This window comes from Mirounga leonina, unplaced genomic scaffold (assembly GCF_011800145.1).
Source record: "Mirounga leonina isolate KUSES-001 unplaced genomic scaffold, KU_Mleo_1.0 Mir_125, whole genome shotgun sequence".
Lineage (NCBI taxonomy): Eukaryota > Metazoa > Chordata > Mammalia > Carnivora > Phocidae > Mirounga > Mirounga leonina.
In genome coordinates this window covers 27,026,298-27,039,660 of record NW_023270305.1, presented here as the reverse complement: position 1 = coordinate 27,039,660, position 13,363 = coordinate 27,026,298, and the positions used below count along the sequence as shown (strand labels likewise).

The 13,363-nt window shown below is 42.9% G+C and overlaps 1 protein-coding gene across 2 annotated transcripts in view; it reads left to right on the top strand.

Moving 5' to 3' along the window:
* The window catches only part of KCNG3 (potassium voltage-gated channel modifier subfamily G member 3), a 47,020-nt gene extending 35,435 nt beyond the window's left edge, over nt 1–11,585 (top strand). For both annotated transcript variants that reach the window (XM_035000991.1, XM_035000992.1), the window contains exon 2: nt 10,399–11,585. In XM_035000991.1, coding sequence (XP_034856882.1) covers nt 10,399–11,044 — 646 coding nt within the window. In that variant the 3' untranslated portion in view covers nt 11,045–11,585. The remainder of the gene's footprint in view (nt 1–10,398) is intronic.
* The last annotated feature ends 1,778 nt before the right edge of the window (nt 11,586–13,363 follow it).

Genomic DNA, 13,363 nt, shown 5'->3' with positions numbered 1-13,363 from the left:
GGTACAGACTTCCAGTTACAAGGTCAATTGTTCTGTGGGGATGTAATGTACAGCATGGTGATTATAGCCAACCATCCTGTATTGTATATTTGAAAGTTGCTGATAAGTAGATCTTAAAAGTTCTCATCACAAGGAAAAATATTTGTAACTATGTGAAGTGATGAATGTTAACTAAACTTATTGTGGCAATTACAGTATATACATATATCTAATCATTGTGTTGTATATCTAAAACTAATACAGTGTTATATATCAGTAACATCACAATAAAACTGGAAGAAATAGAATACAAAACAAATTTCATTTTATTTAATTAATTAATTTATTTATTTTAGAGATTTTATTTATTCATTAGAGGGAGCGAGAGAGCGCACACAAGCAGGGGGAGAGGCAAAGGGAGAGGGAGAAGCAGACTCCCCGCTGAGCTGGGGGCCTGACATGGGGCTCAATCCCAGGACCTGGAGATCATGACATAAGTTGAAGTCAGACACTTAACCATCTGAGCCACCCAGGAGCCCCTAGAAAACAAATTTTAAAGATAATTTAATAGGAATAGTTATTGGGATTTGAATTAATATAAGCATTTTCTTATGTCATATTCTTTTTCATTTCATTTTATTTTATTATCATTTAAAAAAAAATTTTGGAGAGGGAGGGCAGTGGGACAGAGCAGAGGGAGAGGGAGAGAGAATTTTAAGCAGGCTCCAGGCCCAGTGCAGAGCCCCTTGTGGGGCTCGATCTCATGACCCTGAGATCATGACCTCAGCTGAAATCAGGAGTCGGACCCTTAACTGACTGAGCCACCCAGGTGTCCCTATGCTATATTCTTATACATTGTGATATACTTATTTTTTAATAAAGATTTTATTTATTTATTTATTTGACAGAGAGAGAGTGACAGTGAGAGAGGGAACACAAGCAGGGAGAGCGGGAGAGGGAGAAGCAGGCTTCCCGTGGAGCAGGGAGCCCGATGCGGGGCTTGATCCCAGGACCCTGGGATCATGACCTGAGCCGAAGGCAGACGCTTAACGACTGAGCCACCCAGGCGCCCCTATACTTATTTTTAATATAGTTTTGTTATTATTACATATGTATATATGTACATATATAGGTACAAATGTGTTTACATGTATAAAATTTATAACTTGCATGTAATAACTATTTCAGATGGTTTTCTGTTCTGTTGTATGTTTGTGTAGTTCATTCAGCTTCATCAGATCAACTATCTGGTAAAAATATTCGGTCTTTGGGGGCGCCTGGGTGGCTAAGTCATTAAGCGTCTGCCTTCGGCTCAGGTCATGATCCCAGGGTCCTGGGATCGAGCCCCGCATCAGGCTCCCTGCTTAGCAGGAAGCCTGCTTCTCCCTCTCCCGCTCCCCCTGCTTGTGCTCCTGCTCTCGCTATCTCTCTTTCAAATAAATAAAATCTTTAAAAAAAGAAAATTCAGTCTTTGACTGTTTTTATATTTCTTAATTGTCCCTGTTGTATCAAATTTTTTTTTAAATCTTTTTTTTTTTTTAAGATTTTATTTATTTATTTGAGAGAGAGAATGAGAGACAGCACGAGAGGGAAGAGGGCAGAGAGAGAAGCAGACTCCCCGCCGAGCAGGGAGCCCGATGTGGGACTCGATCCCGGGACTCCAGGATCACGACCTGAGCTGAAGGCAGTCGCTTAACCAACTGAGCCACCCAGGCGCCCCTCAAATTTTTTTTTTAAAGATTTTATTTATTTATTTGACAGAGAGAAGGAGACAGACAGCAAGAGAGGGAACACAAGCAGGGGGAGTGGGAGAGGGAGAAGCAGGCTCCCACCGAGCAAGGAGCCCAATGTGGGGTTCGATCCCAGGACCCTGGGATCATGACCTGAGCCGAAGGCAGATGCTTAACAACTGAACCACCCAGGCACCCCCCTGTTGTATCAAATTTGAATCAGGTTCTGCTTGGTGCAAATCCCAAGTGTTCTTGGGATTTATTCCCTATGCGTTCAACCTTAAATTCTTTTGAAGTAAAGCAGAATATGTGACTAAGTTAATTAATGACAAGGTCAGCACCATTTTTTTTCTCTTGTGCCAGCACAGCCCAGTGGTCTAAGGCTCTGGATTAAGGCTCCAGTCTTTGGTGGGTTTGAACCCCACCACAGCGTAACTTTTAAAATTCTGATTAAAAAAAATCATAAAGGGGCGCGTGGGTGGCTCAGTCGTTAAGCATCTGCCTTCGGCTCAGGTCAGGATCCCAGGGTCCTGGGATCGAGCCCCGCATCGGGCTCCCTGCTCGGCGGGAAGCCTGCTTCTCCCTCTCCCACTCCCCTCTGCTTGTGTTCCTGCTCTTGCTAACTCTCTCTCTCTCAAATAAATAAATAAAATCTTAAAAAAAAAAAAAACATAAAATTTATCATTTTAACCATTAAAATTTTTTTTAAGATTTATTTATTGTCGAGGGGCGTCTGTGGCTCAGTCGTTAAGCATCTGCCTTCGGCTTAGGTCATGATCCCAGGGTCCTGGGATCGAGCCCTGCATCAGGCTCCCTGCTCGGCGGGAAGCCTGCTTCTCCCTCTCCCAATCCCCCTGTTTGTGTTCCCTCTCTCGCTGTGTCTCTCTCTGTCAAATAAATAAATAAAATCTTAAAAAAAAAAAGTATATCAATAAAAAAAGTTTTATTTATTGTAAAGAGAGAGCACATGAGTGGGAGGGGCAGAAGGAGGGGGAGAGAGAATCTCAAGCAGACCCCACCCTAAGCGTGAAGCCCAACCTAAGGCTGGATCCCCAGACCCAGAGATCATGACCTGAGCCAAAACCAAGAGTCAGATGTTCAACCGACTGTGCCACACAGGCAACTCCCCCATTTTAACCTTTTTTTTTTTTTTTTAAGATTTTATTTATTTATTTGACAGAGAGAGACACAGCGAGAGAAGGAACACAAGCAGGGGGAGTGGGAGAGGGAGAAGCAGGCTTCCCGCTGAGCAGGGAGCCCGATGTGGGGCTCGATCCCAGGACTCTGGGATCATGACCTGAGCCGAAGGCAGACGCTTAACGACTGAGCCACCCAGGCGCCCCCATTTTAACCATTTTTAAGGGTACACTTCAGTAACATTATAGGTATATTCACATCGTTATGAAATGGATCTCCAGAACATTTTCATCCTGCGAATCTGTAACTATCTGCCTATTAAAAAACAACTCCTGTTTCTCCTCCCCTGCTAGTCCCCGGTAACCACCATTCTACTTTTTATTTCTATGAATTTGACTACTTTAGATAATCTCATAAAAGTGAAATCATACAGTATTTGTCTTTTTGTGGCTGGATTATTTCACTTAGCATAATGTACTCAAGGTTCATCTATTTTATAGCATGTGACAGATTTCCTTCCTTTGTAAGGCTGAATAATACTCCATTGTATGTATATACCACAGTTGTTTATCCACTCATTGTTGATGGACCTTTGGGTTGCTTCCATCTCTTGGCTGTTATGAATAGCACTGCTATGAACACAGGTGTGCAAATATCGCTTCTAGACCCTGCTTTCAAGTCTTTGGATATGTACCCTGAAGCAAGATTGCTGGATCATATGGTAGTTCTATTTTTAATTTTTTTGAGGAGCCCCCCCTAATGATTTCCTTAGTGACTGCACCATTTTGTAATCCCACCAACAGTGGCCAAAGGGTCCGATTTCACCATACCTCCACCAACACTTGTTTTTTTTTTTTTTTTTTTTTTAATAGTAGTCATCCTAGTGGGTGTGAGGATACATCCTCATGGTTTTGATTTGCATTTCTCAGATGATTAGTGATGTTGAGCCTCTTTTCATATGCTTGTTGGCCATTATATACCATTTTTGAGAAATGTTTATCGAGCCCTTTGCTAAGTTTTTAATTAGGTTATTTGATTTTTTTTGTTGAGTTTTAGGAATTCTTCATATATCTTGGATGTTGACCCTTGACCCTTTATCAGATATATGATTTGCAAATAACTTCCCCCTTTCTATAGATTGCCTTTTCTGATTAAAAAAAATAAAATTAAAAAATTTTTAAAAGATTTATTTATTGTAGAGAGAGAGCGCATGAGTGGGAAGGGCAGGAGAGAGAGAAAGAATCTCAAACAGACACTGCATTGAGCATGCAGTGATTTAAAGATTTATTTAGGGGCACCTGGGTGGCTCAGTCTGTTGAGCTTCTGCCTTTGGCTCAGGTCATGATCCCAGGGTCCTGGGATAGAGTCCCACATCAGGCTCCTTGCTCAGCAGGGAGCCTGCTTCTCCCTCTGCCTGCCACTCCCCATTTGTGTGCGCGCTCTCTCTCTGACAAATAAATTAGAGTAAATAAAAATCTTAACAAAAAAAGAAACATCATTTAAAAAAGATTTATTTATTTGAGAGAGAGAGAGCGAGAGTGTGGGGGGTCGGGCGGTGGGGAGGAGCAGAGGGAGAAAGCAACCCCAGCAGATTCTGAGCTTAGCTTGGAGTCCATTGTGCGGTTCAATCTCACAACCCTGAGATCAGACCCAAGCAGAGACCAAGAGTTGGTGGATCAACAAAGTGGGCCACCCAGGCGCCCCTGTAGATTGCCCTTTCACTCTGCTCAGAGATTGAATCCTTTGACACACAAAAATGTTTGAGTTTATAAAATCTTTAAAAAAAAAAAAAAAAAAAAAGGGCGCCTGGGTGGCTCAGTTGGTTAAGCGACTGCCTTCGGCTCAGGTCATGATCCTGGAGTCCCGGGATCGAGTCCCGCATCGGGCTCTCTGCTCAGCAGGGAGTCTGCTTCTCCCTCTGACCCTCCCCCTTCTCATGTGCTTGCTCTCGCTCATTCTCTCTCTCTCAAATAAATAAATAAATAAATAAAATCTTTAAAAAAAAAAAAAAAATGTTTGAGTTTGATGTAGTCCCATTTGTCTATTTTTGCTTTTGGGGTCATACCCAAGAAATCACTGCCAAGTCCAATGTCATGAAGTTTTTTCCCTGTTTTCTTCAAGGAGTTTTATGGTTTGAGGTCTGTAATCCATTTTGAGTTAATTTTTGTATAAGGTTTCAGAAAAGGGTCCAACTGAATTTGATACCCTTTTGGATGGTGTGCCTCGGTAATCCCTTGAAGGTCCCAGAAGAACCTAAAAGCTTCTTGTGGCTGTGGAGTGGCCATCCCAGGCCCTTGAGTTCTTTCAAAGTCATTTACATTGTACTGGACAGACATCTGTGGGCACTTGCTCAGTGTCTAATGGGTCTGGGAAATGAGAGAAGGTAACAGAAATAAGGCGGGGAACTCTCTGGGGTGATGTGAATGCTGTATATCTTGATAGGAGTTTGGATGATAGAGGTTATGCCTTTATCAAAACTCAGTGAATGCACACTTAAGGTTTGTGTATTTCATTGCATGTAAAGTTTACATCAAAAGAAAAAAATGAAAAAAATATTGAACTGTAGTTAATGATATGCACTTTGAAGTTTTTAGAGGCAAGTGCACTTTGTTCTTAAAAAAGAAAGATAGATTGGGGCGCCTGGGTGGTTCAGTCCGTTAAGCATCTGACTCTTGGTTTTGGCTCAGGTCATGATCTCAGGGTTGTGGGATCAAGCCCTGCATTGGACTCCATGCTCTGCCCTTCTCTCCACTCGCACACGTGCATGCGCTCTCTCTCTCTCTCTACAATAAATATATAAATAAAATCTTTAAAAAAAAATGAAACAAATACTGAACTCTAGTTAATGATATGCACTTTGAAGTTCTTAGAGGGAAGTGCACTTCCCTCTTTTAAAAAAAAAAAAGATTAATAGATGGGTAGATAGATGAATAGGTGATAAACAAGTATAAAATATAAATGTAAATGAATTTGGGGCGCTTGGGTGGCTCAGTTGGTTAAGCGACTGCCTTTGGCTCAGGTCATGATCCTGGAGTCCTGGGATCAAGTCCTGCATCGGGCTCCCTGCTTAGCAGGGAGTCTGCTTCTCTCTCTGACCCTCACCCCTCTCATTCTCTCTCTCTCAAAAATAAATAAAAAATAAATTAAAAAAATGTAAATGAGGGCGCCTGGGTGGCTCAGTTGGTTAAGCGACTGCCTTCGGCTCAGGTCATGATCCTGGAGTCCCTGGATCGAGTCCCGCATCGGGCTCCCTGCTCTGCAGAGAGTCTGCTTCTCCCTCCGACCCTCCCCCCTCTCATGTGCTCTCTCTCATTCTCGCTCTGTCAAATAAATAAATAAAATCTTTAAAAAAAAAATGTAAATGAATTTGCTCCATGTTTGAAATTTTTCATAATAAAATGTTGATGGAAAAAGATGAGAAGATAGTACACAGGAGACTTACCTTTACCTCACACACCATAGTTACTGGCCTTGTATGTTTTGTCTAGCCTTTGTCCGGGTGGGAGGGCGAGGGGTAGAACTGTTTAGTACTAAAGGCATCTGCTCCCCCTTCGGAGACTCTGGAAACCTCTGAGTCATTCCCGGATGTGCCTTCTATCACGAGGGATCCGTCGAGTGACCAATGGTAGCCAGCAATTGTGGTGGTCCTCCAGTACCTACAGGAAGGAGCACATTTTCCGGCATACCTCAGGGTACAATTATATGTAACCGAAACAAAAGTTTCATCAAGCTATACTCTGCACTCTGATATTTTCTATTCCAATTTCTGAAACGAATGTCAGTTTGATCTGTTAATAGGTTAAGAACTGACATTGGAAAAATGCTCCTCCAGCACATAAACCATGGAGACCAAAAGATTGACATCTATCACTTAACATTCACAGCGAACATTGCCATAAAAACCTTTAGCATTTTCGGATATTCCGTAGAACTTCAAAGCCCAAGAGACCCGGGTTTCGTTATACGTGCCACCGCCATCTCTCAGTTGTGTGACCTTGGCAAAGATGTTTAACTTCTTAACCTCAGCTCCATCATCTGGAAAATGGGCCTATCAGGAGAAATACACACTTCATAGAGTTCTAGAAAAGGACTAAATGAAGCGATATCTGTAAAGTGCTTTGCACAGTGCCCAATGGAAAGGCTTCAGGAAGTGGTAACTATTTTTATTAGCCAGGAATTCATAGGCTTCTGTGTTTGGGCCTCGAAAGATATCAGAATGGGCTTCCAAGGAATATGGTGTCTCTCCTATCTTCTCCTTTTTTTTGAAGATTTTATTTATTTATTTGACAGAGAGAGACACAGCGAGAGAGGGAACACAAGCAGGGGGAGTGGGAGAGGGAGAAGCAGGCTTCCCGCCGAGCAGGGAGCCCGATGTGGGGCTCGATCCCAGGACCTGAGCTGAAGGCAGACGCTTCACAACTGAGCCACCCAGGCGCCCCCCTCAGTATCTTCTTTCCTTCTCTTTTCCTGTTTGTTTTTGATAGAAGTAACCTTGGGGAGCCCCCGACTGTTGGCTATAGCCCTGAGTAAAACAGTACTCAGTTTTCTAGCAGTTGTCGGTGGTGGCTTTGGCAAGAATGCCATTTGGAAACCTGGGGCGTTTTGGCAGCCTTTGTCGTGTTTGTTGTCGGAGACTGCCTTGGCATAGTCCTAGGTGAAAGAGGGATGCCTGGGGTGTCTCACTGATTCATCCCTTTGGCATGGAATTCTGGATAAACTGCATCTGACTTGGGGAGGGGGGTGGGCAGGAAGAGCCCAGAGGGCCTCATTACAGAGGTGTTTACCTCTTTGAAATTCCCTTACTGAGGGATTATTTGGATTTCCTCCTTTTTAATCTGAACAACTTTGGCTGCTGGTGGAAATAATTAGAACGTGTTCTGGTATTTCTGGCACCCTTAGAATTTTTGCTCTTCTTAACTGAATAGAGTCTTCGGGCTTTATTGCTGGGAGAGCCCTTACAGGGTCAGCGCGGGTGTGCTGCCCGGCAGGCCCCTTCGAGGGGCAGGCCTTGGGCACCGGTGGGCTGCGGGGCTCTGTCTCCAGGCTGGCTGGGGAGGAGACACGGCACTCTAGCTGGAGAAGGGCGCACTTTAACCACAGCCAATCTAAGAAAATGAGGACCCTCACTACTGTGTCCTGCTGCAATCCCTTTGGAGTGTGCATCGTACTGCTTACCATACAGACCCGTTTATTACCTAGGGTAGCATCCAGTTTAGCGGGCTCGGCAGCTTAATGCAACAAAGATGGATTTGTTGCTCACATATCTTGTCCAGTCTGAGTCAGGGTGGGGAACGTCTGTCTCTCTGTACGGACACGCAAGGGCTTGGGCTGGTAGGGGCCCCAGCCATCTTGTAGCCGTCTAGGACACCTGCCTTCCAGGTTGCCAGGGCAGGGAAGAGAATTAGCACTCACCCTTCTGTGCTTTTGCCCAGAAGTGATAGAGGTCATTTTGCTCATGGCTCATTGGTCTAAACTGGTCATATGACCCTGCCTACCTGCAGGGGGCGCTGAAAATATGGGGGTACCTATGGAATAGTTGATGAGCGTTACCAAGGAGAAGTCATATGTGGTATTCTATTTGCTAAAACTATATATTGGGGAAAAATGCATCTTCTATTCTCTAGAACTACCAAGTTTCTTTACCCGCCCACTTTCCTAAGCCTCCAGATTCAAAGAGGCCATCATGGCGGCCGCTTTTACTGATGGCCTGGTGGGGACAGGGCAGCCGTGGCCAACCACAGGGTAATGGCATTTGTGAGCAGAGCAGCAGATAATACAGTAGAGGAATAGTGGGGGCAGCGTGGCTTCATGCTGACTTGGTGTGGTTACTTTGTGTGGTAGGCTGAAAAACACTCCCCGTTTTGCCCCAAACATATCAGGTCCTAATCCCTGGAACTAGCGGGTGTTACTTATATGGCAGAAGGGGTTTTGCAGATGTGATTAAATTAAGGATCTTAAGATGAGGGGGTTATCCTCGCTTAGTCCAGTGGGCCCTAAATGCTATCACATGTATCCTCATAAGAAGGAAGCAGAGGGATCTGACACTGTGACGGAAGAGGAGGCGGAGACTGGAGTGATAGAGTGACAAGCCAAAGAATGCCCACAGCCCCAGAAACTGGAAGAGGCAAGGAGTGGATTCTCCCCTGGAGCCTCTGAAGGGATTGTGGCCCAGGAACTGGGGAACAGGGCAAGAGCGAGAATTTTCTTTCTATACTCTCTTTTCATCTTTTAAATTTAAACCGTGTGAATGTACTAGCTATTCAGTAAATAAAATTAACCTTTACAGCCCTGCCAACCCTATAGTAGGGGAACATGGTTCAATTTATTTATTCAAGGCTTTATTTATATCAAGGCTTCCAAAACAGTGTGCTGAGATTTAATTTCCTCAGCCTTGGGGAGTGCAGGCAAGGGCCAGGGGAGCCAGAGCCCCCCGGGTTGCTGTCTTTGACTTCAAGAATACTACCCCTTGCTGCCAGTGTGCTATGTAAATATGCTTATTTCCAACGCATGCAGTGATGTGGAAAGGTTGGTCAATACAGCTCTAGGTGAAATGTGGCCTTATATTTTAAAATACATGTCACATAAAAATAGCTATGGAAAACAAACCAACCAACCGGTTGGGTCCTTGGGGAAGAATCTAGTGATTATTTCACTCCAGTGCAGGAGCCCTCAGCCTTTTTTCCACAGTGACCCTTGCGATGAGGATGGTCATGACCTGGCACAGTCCCGGTGAGGCTACTGGCGCTCCTGCCAAACCCCAAACTAGCTCAGCTTCCGTGTTTCCCATAGGAGCCCACAGGAAAAGAAAGCAGTGTAACATGTTAGGAAATGATCTTGAGTTCACTCTTATTTACCAAGAACTAAATCATTGAAAACTTGGGTATGTCCACCATCAGTCAGAACAGTCATTCTGACCTGCCCCATAACTGACATCACAGTGGGGACCGCTGTCCTCACAGTGTAAGTAACATTTCATATTGTGGCTAGCTGCATGGAAGGTCACTTTAAAGATTTTATTTATTTATTTATTTATTTATTTATTTATTTATTTATTTATTTATTTGAGAGAGAGAGAATGAGACAGAGAGAGCATGAGAGGGAGGAGGGTCAGAGGGAGAAGCAGACTCCCCGCCGAGCGGGGAGCCCGATACGGGACTCGATCCCAGGACTCCGGGATCATGACCTGAGCTGAAGGCAGTCCCTTAACCATCTGAGCCACCCAGGCGCCCCCATGGAAGGTCATTTTAAAACACCAAGTAAGAGATCAATTTTCTAAAAGATTAGTGACAGGCAAAAAAAAAAAATACTTGGTGGTATTACATGCAGTATATAAATAGAAACTTGATCAATTCAATTTTCATTTGAACTGTAATCTTTGTTGTTCTGTTGTGTCCTGGTGGGTCTGATGATGTTGGTAATGCTGTCTGTTCTTTATGTTTTCTGGAAAAAGTAACTGAAGTCGTTTGTCAGTGTAGTACTATCTGAAGATATCTAAGAGCTATTAAAATGCTTAAAAATAAAATGATCAATTCTTCTTTTGTTCTCTTGACAGGATAATTGAAGCTATCTGCATAGGTTGGTTCACTGCAGAGTGCATCGTGAGGTTCATCGTCTCCAAAAACAAGTGTGAGTTTGTCAAGAGACCCCTGAACATCATTGATTTACTGGCAATCACACCGTATTACATCTCCGTGTTAATGACAGTGTTTACGGGCGAGAACTCTCAACTCCAGAGGGCTGGAGTCACCTTGAGGGTGCTTAGAATGATGAGGATTTTTTGGGTGATTAAGCTTGCCCGTCACTTCATTGGTCTCCAGACACTTGGTTTGACTCTCAAACGATGTTACCGAGAGATGGTTATGTTACTCGTCTTTATTTGTGTTGCCATGGCAATCTTTAGTGCACTTTCTCAGCTTCTTGAACATGGGTTGGACCTGGAAACATCCAACAAGGACTTCGCCAGCATCCCTGCTGCCTGCTGGTGGGTGATTATCTCTATGACTACAGTTGGCTATGGAGATATGTATCCTATCACCATGCCTGGAAGAATTCTTGGAGGAGTTTGTGTTGTCAGTGGGATTGTTCTCTTGGCGTTACCTATCACTTTTATCTACCATAGCTTCGTGCAGTGTTATCATGAGCTCAAGTTTAGATCAGCTAGATATAGTAGAAGCCTCTCTGCTGAGTTCCTCAATTAATGCATTGCAAATCGATTCTTAGGTACACTTTGATAGAAAGAGTTGATGCTACTTCCTATTCATCATGCGTTTCTTGCTGGGTGAGCACGACAGTGGTACTGTCGTCATGTTGGTAAAAATGATCCTTCCCAGCTAAAGGGATGCACAAATTTCCTTATAGTGGAGTAAATAGGATTGACACTTCAAAGGAAAAGTAATAACTCCTAGAATAAATTTTAGGATCTTATTTTATTTAGGCTTGTCTCCTCCTTGCCTTGAACAATTACACTTTTTGTGTTTGTCTTAAAGTATATTATTTGAACATTTTAAAACTGAAAGGTACTATTTTCCAAATGTTTTTCCATCTTACGAATTCAGAAGAAGCTTGGAAGTTACAGTGTTTTTTGTTGGAGAGTAACATTTTCATTTCTAAATGTTTTATAATCTCTCATATCAATGTCAGAAGTATCCTGGAAACATATGTCACACGCAGGAACTGTTTAACAAATACTTTAAAAATTTGGCCAAATTTTAAACTGTATAATGGAGCTAGATAACAAGCAAGGATAGTATTTGAAAAACTTTTCCAGCATATTTCTCAATTCCCTGATTTATTTTTGTTTCTATTATTCACCTTATCATACAGCTTCATGGAAGCTTGAGCATGTTTTCTTTTTTCCATTTTGGTTTTCTTTTATCTCTTTACTGAAATGACTCAACAGACTATTTCAGAATGAGGAGAGCTTGTATTATTTAGCATTTTATTGGAGTTCATTTTACTTGAATTCATTGCTGTTACTAGGTGATAATTGTCCTAACATTCAGATGTCCAAACAAGAATATTTCCAACATAAAAATGATAATAGAGATAGTTTGATATTACAACCCATATTTATCTTCTTCTGCTCTTAATTTTTTTCCATGGGTTTAGTAAGACTTACCAGATGAAAGGATGTTTATGTAGCCTTTTTATACCAAAGTCATACTTAGATGTTTCACTAGATTATCATCAAAAGAGAAATTAAATATTTCCTTACTCTTGGTTGCTATGTAGCTAAGCCAATTTTAAGCCAGCTAAAAACAATGAATATAGGGGCGCCTGGGTGGCTCAGTCGTTGGGCGTCTGCCTTCGGCTCAGGTCATGATCCCAAGGTCCTGGGATCAAGCCCCTCATCGGGCTCCCTGCTCTGTGGGAAGCCTGCTTCTCCCTCTCCCACTCCCCCTGCTTGTGTTCCCTCTCTTGCTGTGTCGCTCTCTGTCAAATAAATAAATAAAAATCTTAAAAAAAAAAAACCCAACAATGAATATATAATTGTTTGATCTGAGCTTCACCATTTTGAATTGCAGCTACACCAAAACTTCTTATATCAATATTGAACAATATGCCACATTAATCTGGGTAGATTATTAGGACTAGATAATATAAAACTGATGACTATTTAGTACTAAATTTTAGCAATATGAATTAAGATTTTGCTTTGTTAACCAGTTGCCATAAAGAAATCGGTAGATAAACACAAAAAATTAAAGTTATAGATTCACAAATAGTTTAATGTTGTACACTGTAATTTAATGGGAGTGTAGAGGGTCGATAGAGAAGGGATGGGACCTGGATATATTTATTGAAGAACAGAAGTGTTCCTTTGAAGAATAATAGCCATCATCTAGTTCAGACCTCAGTTAGTACAGGTAGACAATCAGGGTAAGAGAGGATATGACTGTGGAGGAATTAGGGCCAAAACCTGGGTCACTAGAAACCTACCTACCTGGCCCAGCAGCTTTCTTTTCTTTTTTTTTTTTTTTTTTTTTAAGATTATTTATTTGAGGGCGCCTGGGTGGCTCAGTTGGTTGAGCGACTGCCTTCGGCTCAGGTCATGATCCTGGAGTCCCTGGATCGAGTCCCGCATCGGGCTCCCTGCTCGGCAGGGAGTCTGCTTCTGCCTCTGACCCTCCCCCCTCTCATGTGCTCTCTCTCTCTCTCTCAAATAAAAAAAAAAAGATTATTTGAGAGAGAGAGAGAGAGGGAGCACGAGTGTGGGGGGGTGGAGGTGGGGTTGGGAGGGGCTGAGGGAGAGGGAGAGAGAGAATCTTAAGCAGACTCTGTGCTGAGCCTGGAGCCTCTCACAGCCCTGAGATCAGGACCTGAGCCGAAACCAAGAGTCAGAAACTTAACTGACTCAACCACCCAGGCACCCCACCCAGCAGCTTATTCTCAACACACATCTGGGGTTTGAGAAAAGCCTCGAGAAGCCAAACTTCTTTGCCATTGCCATTGCTGGGGTAATAATAGCAAAACTGTTCCTTTTCCGTGATATTTTGGCCATTAAAAGAATCTCACCT